A 16,826-nucleotide genomic window follows, 5' to 3' on the forward strand; every position below is an offset into this window, starting at 1 on the left:
ACCCGAGGCCCCACAGTCAGCTTGGGGCCTCCTGAGGAGGTGCCCCTTGCTGGGACCTGGCGGCCTGTTCTTGGGCCTCCCTGACTGGTTCCTAAGGCCAACTCAGGTGTGGGGCACCCGTGCCAGGAGTCACAGCTCTGCGGCACTGTCCCCCTCCTCTGGGAGGTGGGCGGCACACTTGTCCCAGCTGCAGGGCCAGCAGGAGCAGAGCGCAAGCAGTGTGCATGGGGCTCTGGCCTGCATCCTCGTCTGGCCAGCCCGGGAGGTGCGGAGGCCACCTGGCAGCCCTCGCTACTCACAGACCCGCCTCCTCCCTCTGAACTGGAGACCCTCTGGCCCCTGGCTTTAATACAGTGTGTGCTGGGGGGAGCCAGGGCTAGGTGAGTCACTGCAAGTAAAAATAGCCACCAGGTGCTCAGCGTTTTGAACCCAGGTCTCAGCCGGGACCTCCCCTCTCCTCAGGGCCCTGCTGCCCGGCCAGCCTGGGCTCCATCCCGGCCTCCAGCCCCCCAGCACCCCTTCAGCTGCCTGCAGGCTGGAGGTGGGCAGGGCTCCTGGAAGATCTGGGGCCAGACCAGCAGGGCCCTGTCTGTGAAGGAGCCTCGCGCAGGGTGGGGGTGGAGGTGGGTCCGGGAAGTGGGGTGTAACTTGCATCAGCTGATCAGCCTGCTGGTCTGGGGGAGCTGCTCCTGCAAAGGGCACATGAAGCAAGACTGAAAACCACAAAACAAGCCTGGAGCCCTCGGCTACGGAGCTGTCTCTGCATGAAGCTGAACTTGGCCCTCATTTTGACTTACATCCCGGCCAAGTCCGGCTCCGCTGGCCCACAGGGCGTTGATCGGGCAGTTCCACCTGCAGCTCTGGGAGGCATAAGCTGCAGGACCTTGTGACCAAGCCTCGCAGCCCACCCCACTCGGGGAATCGAGCCCCCTTCTCGGCACCCCACCTTCCCCCCGAGCAGAGGCGAGTCTGTGCAGAGCCACCTGCTCCCCTGGGGTGGGGTGGGGCAGGTGGTGACCTGCAGAGCTTGGTCTGGGCTGGAGGATGGAGTTCTAGGGGCATGGGAACCCTGCCCCCACCCCAGCTCCTCCCAGCCTGAAATACAGCTCAGGACGTTTATACCTTAAGGTTTGTCATGCTTGCTGCGGGTAGCACTTTATCGATCAGTCATGTGTCATGATGCACGAGACGGTCAGATTTTTTTCTTGGAGGAGGTACAGGAGTGGGGGTGGCCGTCACCAGGGGGACCAGGAGAGGGGAGAGGACAGGGCTGGAGAAAGAGAAAGGAGCAGTGTCCTGATGACTTTGGTTTCCAGTTTGGCCTGATGCTAGGCCTGGCTGCCCGCTGATTGGAAGTTGGGGGGCTGTATCGGGTGTGGGCGGGTGAGCAAGGACCAGGGTCTTGGGGAGATTCACAGGGGTGAGGGGCTTACAACACTCTTCTGGACTCGGGGAGGACGGGCTCAGGGGCCATTCCTGTCCGTGTCCGAACACCCGGACACTCAAAGAGGACTGTGAAAGCGCGTGTCGTACTTACCCCAACGCCTCCTGGCTCCGTTATTTTTCTTTGTTGAAAAGCTGAATATTTGGGGATGTTGGCACAGCAGAGACAAGGAAAGGCATCCTGATTTTGGGGTCTTGGAACAAAGAATAAACAGAGAGGAATATATTCACCCTTGTGTGTGCTAATACCCCCAAAAGGACCAACATTCCCTAATTTTGACCCCAAATCAGGCAGCCAATGGTGAAGGTCGGTGCAGGCAGGTCGTAGCTTGTTTCCTTGGTTCAGCTAGAGGCTTCTGGTCTGAGCTGCGTGCAGGGCCTCCTCCGGGCTGCTGGACTTGGGGTACTTCTCTGACTCCTGGCCTCGACCTCCAGCCGGTTGCTGCAACATGGGGCCAGGAAGCTGTCGGCTCTGGTGCTGCTCTGTGTGCCGAGCAGCCTCTGGCCGTTTTCTCACTGGCTTCTGCCCCGTCTCTCCCACCCGGCAGATTGGGATGAGTGTGCCGACAGCCTGGAGCACGACTGCTCGCCGGCTGCCCAGTGCATCAACCTCGAGGGCTCCTACACCTGCCGGTGCCGGACGGCCAGGGACGCCAACCCCTCCCGAGCGGGCCGGGCCTGTGAGGGTGCGTCCCCCCTCCCCCACCCCAACTCCGGGCCGCGCCTTCTCCCTGGGGACCTGGGGTGGGGCTGACTTCTCCATCAGCCATGATGGAGACTCTCTTAGGGGCCCATGAAAATGTTTTAATTTCTTTTAAAATCAAAAGAAAGAAATTAATAACAATGAGTATATAATAATGAATCCAGCCTTTACACGAGGGCAGTTTTAAAATACAAGTTTTCATTTTTTATGGTTGAGGGGGTTCCCCATAAGTCAGGATGCAGCCCCAGGAGAGGGTCCCTTCCGCAGGTGGCCTGGAGCCCAAGAGTGTGGGAAATCCAGGAGAGAAGGCCTGATGTGGGGCCTCTGGGCCCCAGTCCTGGCACGTCTCTGGCCCAAGTTTTTGGGGGGCCAGTTCTGATCGGTTGGTTGGGGCTGCCTGGAGGGCTGAGCTGAGAAGCAGGAGGAGGTAATATACAGACTTCGAATCCTGTGACTGACTAGCGGTGTCCACCCTGAACGCACGGTGGGCCGTGGAGACACTCAGCCACCTGTTTCCATAACAGCTATGGCCTTTGGGCTGGAAGCAGCAGCAGAGAATTATTCCTGGGGGGACCTCTTCTCTTTAACCACATTGTCCTGCTTCCTGATGTCCACTCAGCTTCTCCTCTCCCGTTCTTTTCCTTATTCATGCGATGTCCAGCAGGCTGATGATAGCGACCAGCACCAAGCCCCATACTGAGCTCAAATTTGGGGAAATTGCCCCGTTTTCCCCATTAATGCCCTGGTTCTGCAGCCCCCCAGGTAGAGCCCCACTCTCGGGGTCCAGCGTCCTCATTTATCTGATGGAGAGGGCCCGCCTCGCCCCGCCCCCACCCCGCCCCCCACGAGTGTGCCTGGGAGACTGCCAACCTGGGCCTGGCTAAACATTCATATTCACCCACAGAGACAGCCAGGCTCGCTACTTGGGGGCCACCTGGGGGGGCTCTTGCTTGTGGGTGGCACCTGGTGGGCTTTGCTCAGGCAATTCTGGACCAGACGCCCCATCTGAGAGTGGACGTGTCTCTGCAGGTGACGTGGTGAGCCCCACGGGGGGCACGCTGTCTCCAGCGACAGGGGTAACAGCCCCAGCTCTCGGCACAGAAACAACAGCCCTTGGTCTGGAGACCCCCACCTTGTCACCCAGCCCCAGGCACCCGTGGGGCACCCCTGCAGCGAGCCAGGCCCAGACTCCAGGGACCCCACCCACAAGAGCGGGCAGCAGTGTGGTCGAGCAGGACAGGAACAGCACAGGGCAAGGCATGGAGGAGGTGTCCAGTGTGTCCACCGGCCTGGGGAAGGGCCAGTGGACAGCCAGCAGGGCTCCCGGGCCAACACACACCTCCCTTCCGGGGGCCACGGACAGCCTGCAGGACCCCTCTGGGTGGTTATGGAGAAACTCGACCATGGAGTCATCCTTCTGGGCCACTCCTACCGAGGGTCCCACTGGACATGTCGTGTGGGACACCAGCCTCCCCACTCGGGACACATCACCAGCACCTCTGGACCCCACTCAGCCACAGAACTCGGACCCTGGACCCTCTGGATCCCCAGACCTGCCCTTGGCTCCCAGCCCCACATCTCTGAAGACCCCGGCCTGTGGTGAGTGCCTGGAATGGGGCATCTTGGGGGACATGTGTCCTGAGGCCCAAGAACACTGGGAGCCACATGGTCCGTGTGAGGTCCAGGAGTCAAAGGCTCATACGGTTGTTGAGTCAAAGGCCTTTTAGACACACTTGGGCGGATTTCTCATTTCATGGCTGGACAAACCTGGGCGCAGAGCAGCTCTGTTGGCGGCTGGCTTCAGGTCTTGTTAGGACGAGAACTAGTCTCTGTGCTTTCTCTCCAGTCCTATCTTCCCCTCCTTCCTGAGCATCTCTGCCTGCCAACAGCTGGAGCAGGAAGTCGGGTACTCGGGAGGGGCCTTTGGGGTGCACACATTACATGGAGGTCTGGGGCGCATGCCCCAGCACTGTTGGGCACCCTAGCATTTCTGCACCTCTCCAGCAGTGTAGTACCCCCAGCCTGGGCAGGCCCCAAGCCCGAGCCCTGCCCCCCAGCAGTTCCACATCACATAATACGCATAGGGGTTTACCTATTGCCAAAGTCCCTGGGTGACGCCTCGGGAGACAGGTGGCAGTCCTATGCAGGAAACGGGCCTGGCCGTGCGGCTCCCACAGAGGGAGGCCACACCAGCATCTCTGAGAGCTGGCCCAACCCTGGATTGCATGCAAATCAAATGAGCTGTCAAATGCAGCTCCATCGATGCATTTGCTCTGCTGGACGGTGCAGCTTCCAAGACTAAAGTCTTAAGGCCACGTGAGCCCGGGGTCACCTGTAACAACAGCTCTGTAGCCAGGAATGGCCACCCGTGTTGACCTTTCGGGGAGTCCACACAGAACCTGTTCAAAGGGCCTTCATTTCAGGAAGTCCAGGGACCTCAGGGGCAGAACAAAAACTAAACCAGAAGGGCCAGGGTTGCAGTCCAGGGACCAGGGCTCAGGAGGGCCATCCAGGGACTCCATACTCATGTGTGCTGCTTACAGCAAGGGGACTTTGTAGGACTTCCCTGGGCTGGCGTCTCCTGAGGATGTGTCGTGTGCCCCCGTGGCGTATTTGATTTTAGCATTTGGTGAGGCTTCTCCTGTTCTCTCTCCTCGGAGCAGCTTGATTGATTTTAATCTCAGCATTTACGTCCACTTTCCAGTTCCCGTCCCCATCAGAGGGGTCACGGTCTCCAACGTGACCAGCACCGGCTTCCATCTGGCGTGGGCGGCAGATCTCGCCCTGCACCCCGCTTTCCAGCTCACCCTGACTTCCACGCGGAGCCCCACAGTGCACCTGGAGACCCGCGACGCAAGTCTGACGCTGTCGGGGCTGGAGCCCGGCGTCTTGCACCTGGTCGAGATTGTGGCCAAAGCATGTGAGACAGAAAGTGCCAGAGCTCGCCTCAAAGTGAGGACAGGTAAAGGGTTTAACGCTTACCATGGTTTGCTCTTAAATGGAAGAAAAAGTAGAAAAAAGATTGTTTGGTGGGTTAAGTTTAAAAGAGCCGGGTGTACTTGCAGGCACTGGGTTTTTCATCTTCTTCTCCGTGTAGGAACGCCTGGCTCTCTCCGTTCCATACTCGGCTGGCACACAGAGGCTGGACAGGAGGGGGCTCATTGCAGGGAAAGGTGTTGGGCAGACGGTGGGCAAAGAGGCAGTGGGGCCAAGTGCTCCAGACTCTGCCCAGAGGGGCTGCAGACACTCACTCACCTGTGTCCCCGTGGGCACACGGCAGGGAAAGGTGTGTGTGTGCTGGCCCACGGGGCGTCATCCATTCCCTCTGATTGTTCTCACTCTCAGTGAACCCGTGTTTGGCTCCAGGGAGGTCCACAATAGACAGCCGGACAGTCGTACAGTCAGATGCCGATGTGTGAATGGCCCCTAGGGCCTGGGGCCGCAGAGAAAAAGGGATGACGATAGAGCTGAGGATTCAAACGTAGACTTCGGTGAGGCGGAGCCAACCCTCATCGACACTCACATCGTCAGATAAAATTCCCCTTCCCTCCGCACTAGCACTTGTCAGCCGGATGTTTTCCTGGATGTCTAACTGACCCGCACAGCCGGGGGTGGACCTGAGGTTGCAGATAAGTCCTCAGATCTCGGGCATCTGTGCAAGAGCTGATAGCGGTGGTCCCCAAGCTGGGGTGCACGCCCCTTGGCGGATGCCTTTTAGGGTGGCTGTCAGAAAAGTGTACAACTTCTGTTTACATACTTTAAAGTAGTGATGAGCTGGAGACTGGGAAATTAGGGAGGAGATGGCATGCGATGATGCTACCGTGCAAGTTCACGGCGAGCTAGAGAAAGGGAGGCGGCTGTCGGCTGGTCGGCCCTGAGTCTGAGAGCCGGTGCTGGGCTTTTGGCGTCAGTCTGGCCTCTGAAGGCCTCACCCACTCCTGGAGGGAGGAGCTGCCTGTGGGCTTGTGACCTCATGTCCCAGGGGGCTCCACTTCTCCTCTCACCTGTGCCCCCATCCTGCTCCTGACGGCTTTGAGATCGGGCTGCATGCTCCAGTTGTTGGGAGTCTGGACCTATGGCCTTGAGGCAGCAAGAGCAATGATCTCGAGGACACGGGTTTGGGGTCCATCCAGGCATGCATAGTGGGACGGCCTCGTGGTTTGTCTTGCACCTTGGCAACAAGCTCCTGGGAGCAGGACCCTCAGTCCCCAAGAGGACAACCTTGTCCTTCTCTTTCCCTTGTTGCCTAGAATGCCAGCAGGTGGCAGGTGTTTCACAACCATCTGGTGAAGGACCTAGGGAGATCTGAGATGGCTGCCATGCTGGAAGCCCCAATGTGGCCGGGTGATATTCCTGGACCACATTCTTGCACCATGTGCTCCCGGAAGCCCTAAAACACGGAGGGGAAAGATTTAGATGGAACAGACTGGTGCAAAAGCAGGGACTTCCCTTGACCTGTGGAGAGGCCGGGCTGTGGGGGAAGAAGAGCCGAGTGTATTAGGGCTTCTGGACACTGTCATGGGCCGTGGGCTCCAAGAGAGGCGCGGTGACCCTGTGTCCTGGTTTCACTGGGAAAGCCTCGTGTTCACCTGTGGCCCTGGAAGATTAACGAGTACCACCTCCTTTAACTCTCAAAGTTGTCCCGGCTTGCTGGCAGTTACCGGGACACCCTGGGCACAGACAATGGCACAGGGAGGGGTGGAGAGGTGCAGGCGCTGAGCTGGTTCCATGGCCTCCGGAAAGTTCTCGCTCTGTGCCCAGGCTGTGTCCTGGCGTCCTCTGGAGTCGGTGGGCTGTGTGTGCTGGGTGCTGCTCCTTCCTTCTGGAGTGCATGTCAGCCTCGGGGTGATGTTATTGCTGGTCGACGTGAACACACTGCTATTAAGATAGAGATGGTCGTCTGTCACCTGGTACATTCCCATTCCCAGCATGTTCGTTCTCCATCCCGCAGCGGCCCAGAAACTCAGCGGGACGGTCAGGATAGCCAATGTGGAGTATGTGGAATCCTTCCGCAACGTAAGCAGCCGGGAGTATCAAGACTTCCTGGAGCTCTTCTTCAGGACGGTAAGTGATGAACTCAGTCCTCGTTTCCTTCTGGGATGTGAAGGAGGGAGGAGGGGAGTATCCTCGTCGCAGCCAACAGGGACTTTGCCCTGAAGATGCTATGGGCTCCTCATTGCTGAGGAAGCCGAGCCTTCCAGCTCCGGCATCGTGCCTGTGTGTGCCCGGATCTGCCATCAGATAGACACACCGGTCGGTGGGAGGCACGTCTTCTCTGTGGCATCCTTGCTTCAGGCTGTTTCCAGTTCAGTGAAACTTTTTTATCGATGTGGGACCCTGTGGAGCAGAAAGCCCCTCAGCTGCCTTAAAAAGAAAACTTTAACAAAAAATTGAGATCTATTTCACATGCGGCAAAACTCACACTTTTAAAGTGCACAATTCAGTTGTTTAGACTGTGTTCGCAAAATTGGGCAAGTGTAACCACCATTTAATTCTAGAACATTTTCATCGCCTCAAAGAGCAACCCCTTACCCATTAGTAGTCGCTCTCTATTCCTCCACCCCCGGCAGCCCTGGTGACCTCTAATGTGCTTTCTGTCTCCATGGATTTGCCCGTTCTGGAGATTTCATAGAAGTGAAATCCTACAGTATGCAGCTTTCTGTGTCTGGCTCATTTCACTGAGCATAACGTCTTCAAGGCTCATCCAGGTTGTAGCACGTGTCAGTACCTCATTCCTTTTGATGGCTCGATAATAGTCCACTGTATTGATAGGTCACGTTTTGTTTATCCATTTATTCATCGATAGGCATTTGGATTGCTTCCACCTTTTGGCTATTGTGAATAATGCTGCTAGGATCCCAGCCTCAAAAAATTATTTTTCCTATTCTTTCCTGTGCTTCCCTCTGCCATCCCATTAGCATTCTTTGGGATGGTATATTGTTATGATTTAGCAAGGGCGTCAATATCAATATTCTTTTTGATGAAGGTTATATTACCCTTTGATGAATGGAGAATGAACTTGTCATAATTGAGTGATCTTGTTTGCATAGTGGATATATCATACATTTTAGCTTTTTTTCCTTATTCTGGGAGTTTAAGACACAGGATAGAGAGAGTTTGGCAGTGCCACCTAGAGGTGGAGTGATAACGATCTGTTGAACCCTATCAGCATTGCTCATGGACGAAAGCGACCATGCTGCCTCCAGGGACTGTCCCACTGGGGCTCCTCGGGATCTGGGCTCCTGCCTTATTTATTCCAGGGTCCCGGGCTCCCCACCCAGTGCGTGGATTCAAGAGTTGTTGGTGGTTTGATTGACGTGTGTATCACCATCTTCTTTAGGTGAAATGTTAGCCATCATATTAAGCAATCAGTCCACATAGCTGTAGTGGCCACATGAGGCAGCTCCATTTCCACCCCAAGTTTCCTGATTAATCTTTCCTCTTCAAACCTTTTCCTCTTTTGCCTCTTTTTGGGGACAGTTTTTGTTTGTTTGTTTGCCTAGAATTCAGAACAGCAAATAATTGTGCAATCTATCACATGCGTAGGACTGTAAGACAAACTTGGGGCGGTAGAGGGTTAATGTGGCACCTTGTTCCTTGTCGCTCTCTACCGAGGAGCCCGGCACTTTGCTTTGTGGTTGGTTTGAAATGCAACCCAAAGTGACTTTAATACAAGACTGTGGTGGATCCCTCTCTGGAAGTGCCAGAGAGAAGCAGAGCCAGAGAGAAAGGCAGAAAGAAAGGACCCAACTGTTAAAACGGCAATGATGTCAGCCATGTGACAGCAGGCAGCTCGGGGGTCTCTGGGCGTCTGCGGCCTCTGATGGGTACCAAGAGATTGGGTCCTGTTGGCTGTCCCAAAGCAGGGAAGTGAAGCCGTGAGCCTGTGCCTTGGGCCACCACACTTCACGCAGTTCAGATGAGGATGAGGTTTTCTCCGTGAGGGCAACCCCTGGAGGCACACTTTTCCATAGGAGATTTGCGTTATATGGACTTAAAGCTCATTATAAGATAGAATGTCTTTCCAGGCATTTTGGCCATGATAAGCCAGAATAGAAGAACATAACGTGCAATACAGGATTCTGTCCAAAGTGATAGGATGAAAAACAAGACATTTATAGGCAGGAATTTCCTGTCCCACTGGGGATGCTCATGGGGAAGCAGTTTTCAGAAAGGCGGGGCGGGAGAATGCAGGGGAAAGTTCTGCAGTATCAGGAGCAGAAGGATTGTTCTAGAAAAAATGAAGCAGAGGAGGTGGTGTCCCTCTCCATGACCACTCGTTCAGCCCCCGCCCTCCTGGGCTCTGAGCTGAGTGTGGCAGATTGTAAATGTTGTTATGAGCCCCCTGCCAAGTTATAAGCCCCCAGCCCCATACAGACAGGCTGGTTCACAGGGGAACTGGGTTCTCAGATCTCAGAGCCCACGGGCATTTGCACAGGCTGGGGGACTTGGCAGACGGGAACGGGCCCAGAGCTGACCTGTGGCTTTGACCTTTTTGCCCAGGCTAGCCTTGTTGCTGGCCGGAATCCCGGCGGAGCCCCCTTAGGGCACTGATCCCCTGTTTCCTCTCTCGGCGGCCGGCTCCTCTCATGTGCTCGGTTTCTCTAAAGGTGCGGAGCTCCTTGCCGGCCACCATGCGCAGGCATCTGGACTCTGGTGGGGTGCAGGTGGAAGTGACCAGCATCACCAATGGCAGCGTCGTGGTGGAGTTCAATCTGCTGCTCCTCGCAGACGTGGACGTCCGGGAGGTGTCTGCTGCGTTCCTCACCGCCTTTCAGAACGCCTCTGTGCTGGAGGTGGTCAGAGGGGACACCTTCATATGGGGTAGGCGGGGGCCCAGCCCCGAGGGAGACTCACGGTGTTTCAGGACAAGAGGCAGCCAGAACTCAGCTCCTGCCTTCTGTCTCCTTCCATGTGCCTCCTCCTAAGGGCTGCCCCTGCGGGGGATGAAATTGTGGAACAGAGGAGACCCTCATCTCTCTTGTCGCTGCTATGGGTTTTTCAAGGTTTATAGGATGAAAACATCTTCCAGTGAAGCTGCAAGATTCCCAGGGGTGCTCCTCCGTTTTCTGGGGCCGTGTCCTACCCCGCCCCTCCTTTGCTGCCCGTTTCGATGGTTTGGGGACAGATATGTTCCTCTCTGCAGCCAGACTTCCTCCCAAGCTCAGTTTCCAAGGAGATCCCGGTACAAATAATTGACAAAGAGAGAGAAAAGGCAATTTAGACTGTTTTCTCCTATTGTCTGAGTCAGCTCAGGCTGCCATAACTGAACACCGTAGCCTAGGGGGGTTCAGCAACAGACATTTAGCTCTCTCTGCTCTGGAGGCTGAAGTCTGAGATCAAGGTGCTAGCCAACTCGGTTTCTGGTGAGGCCTCCTCCATGTAGACACCAGCTTCACCCTGTCCCGTCCGTTGGGACGCTGTGCTGCCTCCTGAGCTCTCCAGTGCTGCCAGTCTCTGTTGTCATTCGATGATTTTCAGCTCTGCCTCCCCGGACGCTTCCCCACAGGCTGTCCGCCGACAGCCGCCCGCTGCGCCTCTGTCCCCCAGAGCCCACAGCCTGTAGCCCACGGCGACCTTCTCCCGTTCTGTTCTCCATGTTGTGCAGATTACGATGAGTGTGACGCGGGGGAGGACGACTGTGTACCGGGCACGTCCTGTCGCAACACCCTCGGGTCTTTCACCTGCAGCTGCTCGGGAGGTGCTCCCGACTTCCCTGTGGAATATTCTGGAAGACCTTGTGAAGGTAATCTTCTCCTAGGCCCTTTTCTGGAATACTGTTCTTTTAAGGACGTTCATTCACAAAGTGTTTCATGAGGTCAGCATATTTTTATGTCCTGGGTTTCCTAATGTGTGTGTGTGCACGTGTGTGTGCACTTGTATGTGTGTGCGTACGTGTGTATGTGCATACATGCTCGAGTGTGTGCTCGTGTGTGCATGTCCCTTCACATTCTTCCACGGGTCTCCAGCCTTCTGGTGGGGCCTCGTATCTCCAAGTGCATCTTCCGATGCCCAAGATGAGAAAACACCCAGCTGTGCACTCTCAGATGCCAAAAGACAGGCTTAGAGAACATGCAGCCCGTGTGACAGGCAACAAGGGGGAAACGTTTCTACATGGCCCCTCTTGCCACTCAGCACTTTCCCGTTCAGTGGGCCCTTAGTGGATTCAGCATTGACCCTGAGATGACCCTGCCAGCGAGGGATCTTCGGTCAAGTGGAGGGAAACAGACGTTCATGCCAGTAAACACAGTGTCACAGGACTAGGAATGGAATGTGCTCTGCCGAGGCGGAAGCAGGAGGCCCAGAGGACACCGTGTTGTCTCAGCCCTGTGAATGTGGTCAGGGAGGGCCTCCTGGAAGAGGAGCCTTGGAACTGGTCTTAAAGGACAGCTGAGACAGAATGGTGCAGAGGGGCCTGCGGTGGGGCAGGGTGTGGGGTGGGTGTCACAGCAAGAATAGAGTTGTAGAAGGCAGGCACAGTCCAGGTGTGCAGTCTCAGCTGGCTGCAGAGTGGGGGCCTGGAGGAGATAGTGGGGGAGAGCGGGAGGCAGGCCGCCATGAGAGGTGGGTGAGGCTGGTTGCGAAGTCTGTGCATACCACAGGAGGGATGTGGATAGGCTGCATCCTGGAGTGGGAGAGCCGGGGGAGGAGGCAGGGCCTGGGTAAGCCCACCTCAAGAGAACAGAAGGCGGATGCCATGTTGGGGGGTGATGGAGCTGGGCTGTAGAGCGGAGGCCGAGAGAGGGGCTGAGACAGGCCCGGGGTCTGCTTCGTGCAGACTGGGGAGCGAGCCCTGGGAGACGGGCAGCGGTTGTACAGAGCCTCCTTGTTCCTTGAGAGGTTGAACTGAGCCTGCTCTAGGGGCAGCAGGCAGCGGGAGCGGGAGCTGGGACTCAAGGCTTCTGAGAGGACACACCACTGGCCCATCTCAGAGAACAGACTCAGGACCCCAGGGTAGACTTGTCTCAAGTCCATGGCTGCACACACCCGGTGTCGGCCTGGGAGAGGCTGGGAGGGCAGAGGCCTCTGTGTCCCCCAGCCCATGGGGGCCCACGACGAGCCGAGCCAGGCCAGCTGCCTGGGCTGCAGGAAGGTGCGGCCCATGTGTGTGCATGGCTGTGGTTTGAATGTGTGACCCAGGTGTGTGCTCCTGCACGGTGCACAGCTGTGCTCGTCTGCTCCTGGCCCCCTGGCCCTCTCATGGCGGTCCCTAAACACAGACCCACCTCTGCCTTTGTCTCCTCGTACCTTGCAGATGACCCTCCTGGCAACACCACCCAGGTCCCCGGCCCAGAGCAGCCCCCCACCCCAGCAGGAACTGGGGCAGCCTCTGTGCCTGGCGCCAGCGTGAGCCCCCAGGGCCTGCCCCAGCGGCTGAACCTGACTGGAGCTGTCAGGGTGCTCTGCGAGATCGAGAAGGTGGCCATTGCCGTCCAGAGGCGCTTCCTGCAGCAGGAGTCCATCCCGGAGTCGTCCCTGTACCTGGGACACCCGTCCTGCAACGTGAGCGACGGCAACAGCACGCACGTGCTCCTCGTGGCCGGGTGGAGCGAGTGCGGGACCGTCGTGCAGAGCGTAAGGCCGGGCTGCCAGCTCCGAATGCGCACGGGGCACCGGGCGGCATAGAGCTGTCAGGATCTCCACATGGGAGGGTCCACCTCTGGCCCAGGGGATCAGGGAAGACTCTAAATGGGGGACCCAGCAAAGGGGTCAGGATAGAGCCGCGTTCTCACTGTGGACCAGGCTGCACCCTGGAACAAGGAGGGAGCTGCGAGCCCCGCCCTGCAGGGATTCTGGTGCAAAGGGCCTGGGGTAGGTCTCAGAGTTGGGGTCTCAAAACTCCTCTCAGTGACTCTGTGTACATGCAGGATGAGAGTCAGTGGGAGAGGTGAAGGGGCAGGAAAGCCCGGAGCCCATGTGCAGCAGTGAGTGTGTGCGAGAATGTGCACGTGTGCAGGCGAGTATGTCATGTGAATGTGTGTGTGTGTGTGCATGCAGGTGAGTGTGTGCGTGTGAATGTGTGTATGAATGGGCGTGTGTGTGTGTGTGTGTGAATCTGTGTGTGTGAATGGTTGTGTGTGTATGTGAGTGTGCATGCACATTGGTGGGGAAGTGCGGTGGCATTATGGGAAGTACCTGGCCAGAGGGATCGTGGTCCTCTCAAAAACTCTCTTCATTCCAGGGTCTTTCCTCTGTGGCACGGAGGGAAGGCCAGTCAGGGGATTGACTGTCCCGGCCTGCAGGCATTCACATCCCACATGCAGAGAGGGGCTCTGGCGCTTTCCCCGACTCCCAGCCCACCTTGAGCATCTCCAGTTTGCAGCATCCCCCCATGGGGTGGGCTGAGCCAGCTCCAAGTCCTGCTTCTTCACTGGTTGTCTCTAGTCACAGTTACTGCTCCCATATCCCCTTTCCTCCCTGCTCCCCACACTCGGCCCATGGAGGCCCAGGCTCTGTTTTCAGGGTCATGCTAGACAGACAGGCAGCCGGAGAGAAAACCAGCACCTTCCATAAGTTCCGCCAGCGCTGGCACTGGGAGAGGTTGTCCCCTGGAGAAATAGGAAGGGCAGTTGGGTTCACCAGGAAGGACTTATTGGTTCTCTGTGCGGGAGGGGGCCTTCTTTCTGGAAGGACCGTGAGTGTAGCCAGGGGACATGTGGCAGTGGCCGGATTAGGGAGAGCAGAAAGCCAGGGGGAGGAGTTACGAGGTAGAGGGTGTCTGAGTGGGTCTGGCTGGGTGGGGCAGTGCGGCCCCGGGGTGGGAGGGCGGCAGGAAGCGGCAGGGTCCAGTGTAGGGGGTGCGCTGGGGGAGGGTTTCAGCAGAAGGCCTGGCCGTGGACTGGGGCAGGGAGGCTGTCCTCATCAGGGGAGCTGTGCCGCTGGTAGGGACTCAGGGGCCTGGACCTCCACCCCTGTGGTCCTCAGGTCCAAGTTAGCGGGCCGCAGCGCTCCTAGGACCTAAATGAAAGATGCTAAGAATGAGACGGCAGCTCCTGGCCGCGGTGCTCAGGCGTGGTCAGCTAGGCTGTTCCCGAGGGTGAGTCAGCGTCTCCTACGGGGCCGGCGAGGGAACCCAGAGACGAGGTTGCAGACGTCAGCTCTCTCGCTTTGTTTTTCTGAGCTCGACAAACACCTGGTTTAGCAATTAAATTCAGTGGGGTTCAGAGCGAGTTCAGAGCAAAGGGTAACTCGTCTCTTCTGAGTCATCCAAGCCCTAGAGTCCACGGGATCCCTTAGGGTTTTTGACACTTGTCAGAAACTAAGATTCCCCTCAAGACTTATTTATACAAATACAACAGATTACGTACAGGTGGCAGGTTCTGCCCCTCTCTCTTTCTTTTTTGTTAAGTAGTTTACATTTTATTGACCTCCTGGTTTTTTTAAAAAAGTTATATTTAGGGTCACACCTCTAGTATATAAATTTAAGGTCACACCTCTGCACATAGTTTGATATACTAGATAGAGATGGTGCAGAGTATGCTAAGAGCAGATACAAACTGGTCCACACCCCAAAATATTCACAGGGGTAAATATAAGTATAAAATTCTTGTGAAAGTAGGAGGGGACTGCGTAGCTTTTCTGAGACAATTTTCAAAGTGACTCAAGGCACAGAATGGACACCATTGTGAACACACACGTTCTAGACTTTGTGCCTCGAAGACGCCTCATCAGCGATCTGGCTTCATGCCTGTTATGAAACTTCAGGCACCGAATGAGATTCTGCTTCTTAGCCAAAAAAACCCACAGGACCTGCAAGCATCGTGTAGATAATTACTCCAAAATATGGACATACAAATACAAGCCCTTTACTTTAAGAAGCAAACACAGAAGAGAGGTGTAAATTCAAAAGCGTGGAAATGCTTCCATTTTGGATAATTCAGTTAAGAATCTACACAAGTTTGTTCCCAGAAGCTAATGCTAAGGAAAATGAATTCTAAAAATTAACATGCTTTCAATTGTTCAAATTTCACTATTTATATGAGAACCTAGAGAGACCAATGATGTCCAGTAGCTAAAGACTCTGTGATATAGTGCACTTTACCAGCGTTTGTCCAGGTCTGTTTAATACACGTACAAGGAAGATACGCTCACTCCATAACATCTCATAGAGAAGCAAGGAAAGAGTCGATGCGGAAGCTGCAGAAGGGGACAGAGGTTTCAGAATGTCCTTCTCAGGGACTTCCCCTTCAGCGTCATCAGAAAGCAGGCACTTCTCACACCCCCGAAGCTTTGCCCTGCGTGTGGCGTTTTGTTCTCAAACCCGCTAATGTCAATGCCTGTTTGGCCACTGGCGTCCTCGTTTCCATTAGATCCATGGGTCCCGTGAGTATTGTTAGTCTCGGAAATTCTATTTTAGGCCAACGCTGTACTGGCAGCTTTATCCAGATCGGACACTTTGTCGCATAGTTCATAAGCTGCTATGCTCTTTCGTCCTATAAGAAGTCCAATAGCGTCTCCTTTTTTCGTTATGGTTCAGAACTTTACTCGGCTGTGTATTTCCACCCACTCTAACTGACCCTTCTTCGTTGGCGTAATTTTCCTCTTATTCGATGGTCTGGCTTACCTATTTCACACCAATTCCCCTTCTCTAGCTCTAAACTGCTGAGGTCGGGATTATAACGGAAGAGGTGCAGTGCCCGCTGCCAATTGTAACGCCACTGTGCATCACAACCACGGCGTCCATATTTGCCCCCAGCGGGCCCTTCGCTCTGTTCTGGTGACAATTTAGGAGATGTCAGTAAAAGGGTGTTAATCTTGGCAAGTCCACCACTGTGACAGTCACACTCCAGGCCCCCAGCCCCCAAAACGCTTCAAACGCATAGTGATGACTTCAGAGCTTTTGTCGAACAAACGGCTTTATTTGGCTTCAGTGTGATGACGGCAATTTTCACAGAAATTTTTATCTTCCCCTACAGCCCTCTCCACTGAAGCAAGTCTCGAAATTGCCCATCTCAGGGTCTTCATCTCTTTTTCTGAGTAGGAGTCCCTCCTACTCGGGAAAGCCCATCTTCCTGTTCTGGGACACTGCTGTCTGACAACCCTCCCTTCTTTCTACTGGACTTTCACATTCTGAGCAACGGGTCCCTAATCCCCGCTAACCTGGGAGTCAGTTCCCCACAGCTCAGAACCAATCTACTCCACACCTCTTTACGGGCTTAACTCCATGAACGTTGACGGGCCCGACACAGTTCCCTGGAGCCCCAGGTCCACCACCTTAGTTGTGTTTGCACTGTCACGCTCCCCAAGTCCTGTTCAAGATCACATCCTTTTTCTTGAGGTTGTCCTCTGGATCCTTGGCATGTTGCTACTTTCCCCAGACCACAGAATTTAGAAAGAATGTGGGGCTGCTTAGTTGCAGACTTTAACCAATTCATTTTCGCTCTTGACTTCTTTGGTGAGAGAGGGTCCTGCACAGTCACGTTCAGAAACGCACTGGGGATTATCAGGGGAGAAGCTGATCCATTAATTTGGGTATCGGCTGATGGAGTTAGTCTCTGGTTCTCCTCTGATGAAGAGAAGAAGAAATGCGCTGAAGCAGGTGTCAGGACTTGGTTCTCTTTGGCAATTTGTGTTAGGGAAAAATTGCCCGGGTTTTTATGTTTTGGAGGTTAAGCTTTAGAAAAGAACCCCCCCCCCGCACTCAGAGCTGTGGTCCGTAGCCATGGCGGGGGGCCTGCTG

At 55.5% G+C, this 16,826-nt stretch overlaps 1 protein-coding gene and 1 pseudogene across 1 annotated transcript in view; one reads left to right on the forward strand and one right to left on the reverse strand.

The window, feature by feature from the left end:
* UMODL1 (uromodulin like 1) overlaps window positions 1-16,826 on the forward strand; it is a 62,667-nt gene that overhangs the window by 34,199 nt on the left and 11,642 nt on the right. The window contains exons 10-16 of the mRNA XM_070597250.1: window positions 1,992-2,129; window positions 3,176-3,745; window positions 4,851-5,108; window positions 7,098-7,210; window positions 9,757-9,970; window positions 10,755-10,892; window positions 12,402-12,721. Of these exons, the coding sequence (XP_070453351.1) occupies window positions 1,992-2,129; window positions 3,176-3,745; window positions 4,851-5,108; window positions 7,098-7,210; window positions 9,757-9,970; window positions 10,755-10,892; window positions 12,402-12,721 (1,751 nt within the window). The remainder of the gene's footprint in view (window positions 1-1,991; window positions 2,130-3,175; window positions 3,746-4,850; window positions 5,109-7,097; window positions 7,211-9,756; window positions 9,971-10,754; window positions 10,893-12,401; window positions 12,722-16,826) is intronic.
* Window positions 15,305-16,810, reverse strand: LOC139079803 (ubiquitin carboxyl-terminal hydrolase 1 pseudogene; annotated as a pseudogene).

This window comes from Equus przewalskii, chromosome 27 (assembly GCF_037783145.1).
Source record: "Equus przewalskii isolate Varuska chromosome 27, EquPr2, whole genome shotgun sequence".
NCBI lineage: Eukaryota > Metazoa > Chordata > Mammalia > Perissodactyla > Equidae > Equus > Equus przewalskii.